Source organism: Merops nubicus, unplaced genomic scaffold (genome assembly GCF_000691845.1).
Source record: "Merops nubicus isolate BGI_N331 unplaced genomic scaffold, ASM69184v1 scaffold3358, whole genome shotgun sequence".
NCBI classification, from domain to species: Eukaryota; Metazoa; Chordata; class Aves; order Coraciiformes; family Meropidae; genus Merops; species Merops nubicus.
Genome location: NW_008623529.1, coordinates 1 through 2,903, shown reverse-complemented (window position 1 = coordinate 2,903; position 2,903 = coordinate 1). Strand labels below are relative to the sequence as shown.

The 2,903-nt window shown below is 56.9% G+C and overlaps 1 protein-coding gene across 1 annotated transcript; it reads right to left on the bottom strand.

The window, feature by feature from the left end:
* Positions 1-2,337: 2,337 nt before the first annotated feature.
* Positions 2,338-2,468, bottom strand: DAD1 (defender against cell death 1; the record flags this gene model as incomplete). Its single annotated transcript, XM_008945092.1, has 1 exon — positions 2,338-2,468. A coding segment is annotated over one exon (131 nt), but the record flags the coding sequence as incomplete, so codon positions are not given.
* Positions 2,469-2,903: the final 435 nt, after the last annotated feature.

The following is a 2,903-nucleotide window of genomic DNA, read 5'->3' as shown; positions in this document are numbered from 1 at the left end:
TGCCCTTCTCTGGCCACGCTCCAGCCCCTCAAGGTCCTTCTGGGAGGGAGGGGCCCAAAACTGACCCCAGGATTCGTGGTGTGGCCTCACCAGTGCCCAGTCCAGGGGACAATCCCTGAGCTGGTGATTCCCAAGCCAGGACCCTGTTGGCCACTTGGGCACAAGGTGGCTCATCTCCCAGCAGCTGCTAGCCAGCACCCCCAGCTCCCTTTCTTCAGGCAGTTTCCAGCCACTGCTCCCCAAGGCTGTAGTGCTGCCTGGGGGGGTTGTGCCCCAAGTGCAGGACCTGCCCCTTGGCCCTGTTGAACCTCAGCCCACTGGCCTCGATGCAGCCTGTGCAGGTCCCTCCGTGGAGCCTTCTCACCCTCCAGCAGATCAACACTTCTGACCCCGTGGTGTCTGCAAACTTCCTGAGGGTGCCCCAGACCCCCTTGTACAGATCACTGACAGAGATGTCCCACAGAAGTGGCCCCAGCCCTGGGGAACAGCACTTCTGACCATCTGCCAGCTGGGGTCTGGGGCTGGGGGTGCAGTCAGCTGCTCCTACCCCAGACAACACCACTTGGGGCAGTGAAGGTCTCCTCCCTCAGACCACGCTCTCCAGAGGCTGTTAGCCAAGAGACTTTGGGAACCCAGGCAGGTTTCACCCTTTTGGGGTTTAGTGGCTGCAGCACAGCTGGGAAGGGAAAAAGGAGGTGGTGGTAAACAGGAGCCCCAGTGCAGAGCTGGGGCTGGAGCTGTCACAGCCCAGTGCTGCTCCTGTCACAGCCCAGTGCTGCTCCTGAGCCACATGCCTCAGTGCCCACGACCTGTGCAGGACAAGACGTGTGAAGCAGCACCAGGACAAGGATGGAGCCTCATGCCTGAAGGTGACCCAGGTAAATTCCACAGCCAAAGGTGTGCAGGGGCTCCCTGGGGTTGAACCTCATCCTGTGTCCATGATAAGGACAGGTCTCTCGTTTTCCAGCAGGACAAGGAAGCACTTGGCCTCAGTGCAGGAGCCAGCTCGGGCCTGAGGATGCACTGGCCAAAGCCATGGAGTGAAGGATTTCACCAGCCTTAGAGGGGGATGATTTCAGGGAGGGTGTCTGAGGGGTGAGCTGCTCCAGGGACTCAGAGTGGGTGGAGTTTTGTCCAGGGCAGCCCCTGCCAGCAGCCCTGGGTTGAGCAGCACAGCAGAGTGAAGCAAAGCCAGTGCTGTGACTGGCTGCAGGGAGCCTGGAGGTCCAGCTGGGACATGCAGCTCTGCCCCACAGGCCTGGGGGGAGGGTCTGTGGGAAGGTGGGTACCCCTGGGGCTATGCTGGAGGAGAGTCTCTGTGTCCTTCCACTAACCACACTCTACCCCAAACTGGCCACAGCTTTGAAGCCCAGAGGCAGGTGGGCAACACACTTTCCATAAGATAAATGGGCAGGAAACAGGGAGATGAAAAGGGTGGGTGACAACTGAGTTTCCACAATGACTGTTTCCTGCTTCCTGATGCAACTGGGGCACAGAAAAAAAGCCTGCTAGGCAGAGAGGGAGGAAGGGAAGGGGGTAAAAACAGTGATTTGTGCCTGAGAGGGAACTGGGGTGTCAAGAACCTCTGTATTTGTCACCAGCAGGGAAGAGACTGCAGTGTGATAAAGGGTTTTATTGATGGAAGGGATTCCAGGAACTGTGATGAGGCAGCAGACCCCCCATAGGACAGTCTGGAGGGAAAAATCTTGAGTCCTGCACCCCCTTCCTCCAGCAAGGAGGTAGGGAAGAGTCTGCTGGGGAACAGCACTTCCCAACACCAGGCTCTGTCATCAGAGCTCAGGAGCAGTTCAAGGCCTGGAAAGAGAGAAAGGCAACGTGAGCAACACTCCTGCAGAGAGACCCACAAGCTCCAATGATCTCCTGGCCCCTTGCAACAGCAGCAGGACACGTCCTTCACCAAACTCCCTCCTCTCCTCTGCTGGGAAACTCCAAACTCAGACACCATCCATACCAGGGCCTCCAGAGAGGACAACCCTCACAAACAGAGCCTGGGAGTTCCAGCTCCCAGAGCCCCACCTGCAAAGAAGAAATGGTTTGTTTCTCTGGTAGGAGAGGAATGTGGGGAGGTTTCTGTAACACTCTGGAGCCAAACTGCCTTTTAAATTAAAAAAGAACCCCAAAAATACATGCACAACACCAGAAAGCCAGACACCCTAACCCTGCAGCCACCTCGAGGACAACAGCTTAAGACCAAGCTGGGAGCCAGGGCTCCTGGGTTCTCCAGGTTTCCAGTTCTCTCCCAACTCTACAAAAGTTTTGTGAGCTGCTGTTGCCCCTGTTGTGACCCCACAGATCAGTACCTGCCTCTTCTGGAGCTCAGCCCACGAAATTGATGACAACAAGATGGAGGATGGTGTTGGCAAAGAGGAAGTCAGCAAAGGCCCTCTCAGGTGAGATGCCCTGGAACTCGCCCTTGTTCTGGGGGTTGATCTGGATCCTCAGGCACACTGCAGGGCACAGGGAGGATGAAACATCAGGGATCACAGCAGTAATCCCCAGGGGGAAGCACTGTCCACCCCAGGCTGGGCTCCTGTGCCACCAGGGTGCCCCAACAAAGGGTAACCCCAGCTTGGTTATAAGATGAGCAAGGGATTTGCACAGGGCTGCTCCTGGATGAACAGGCTGATAACAGGATGGGGCTTGCACAGCAACAGGGATATTTGTGTCCTCCAGTGGGTGTGTTGGGGGGAAATGCACAGGAACAAGGTGGTTTTGGGGAGTGTTACAGCAGAGCAGCACTCTGAGGCAGTCACTACCAGAATTTAGGTTTCACCATGAGATGGTTGCTGAAGGACACCACGACAAGAGTAGAGGGAGGGCCCCTTGGCTGCCACCAGCAGCAAGGACACACCGAGGCTGACAAAGAGCTGGGCTCTGGGTGC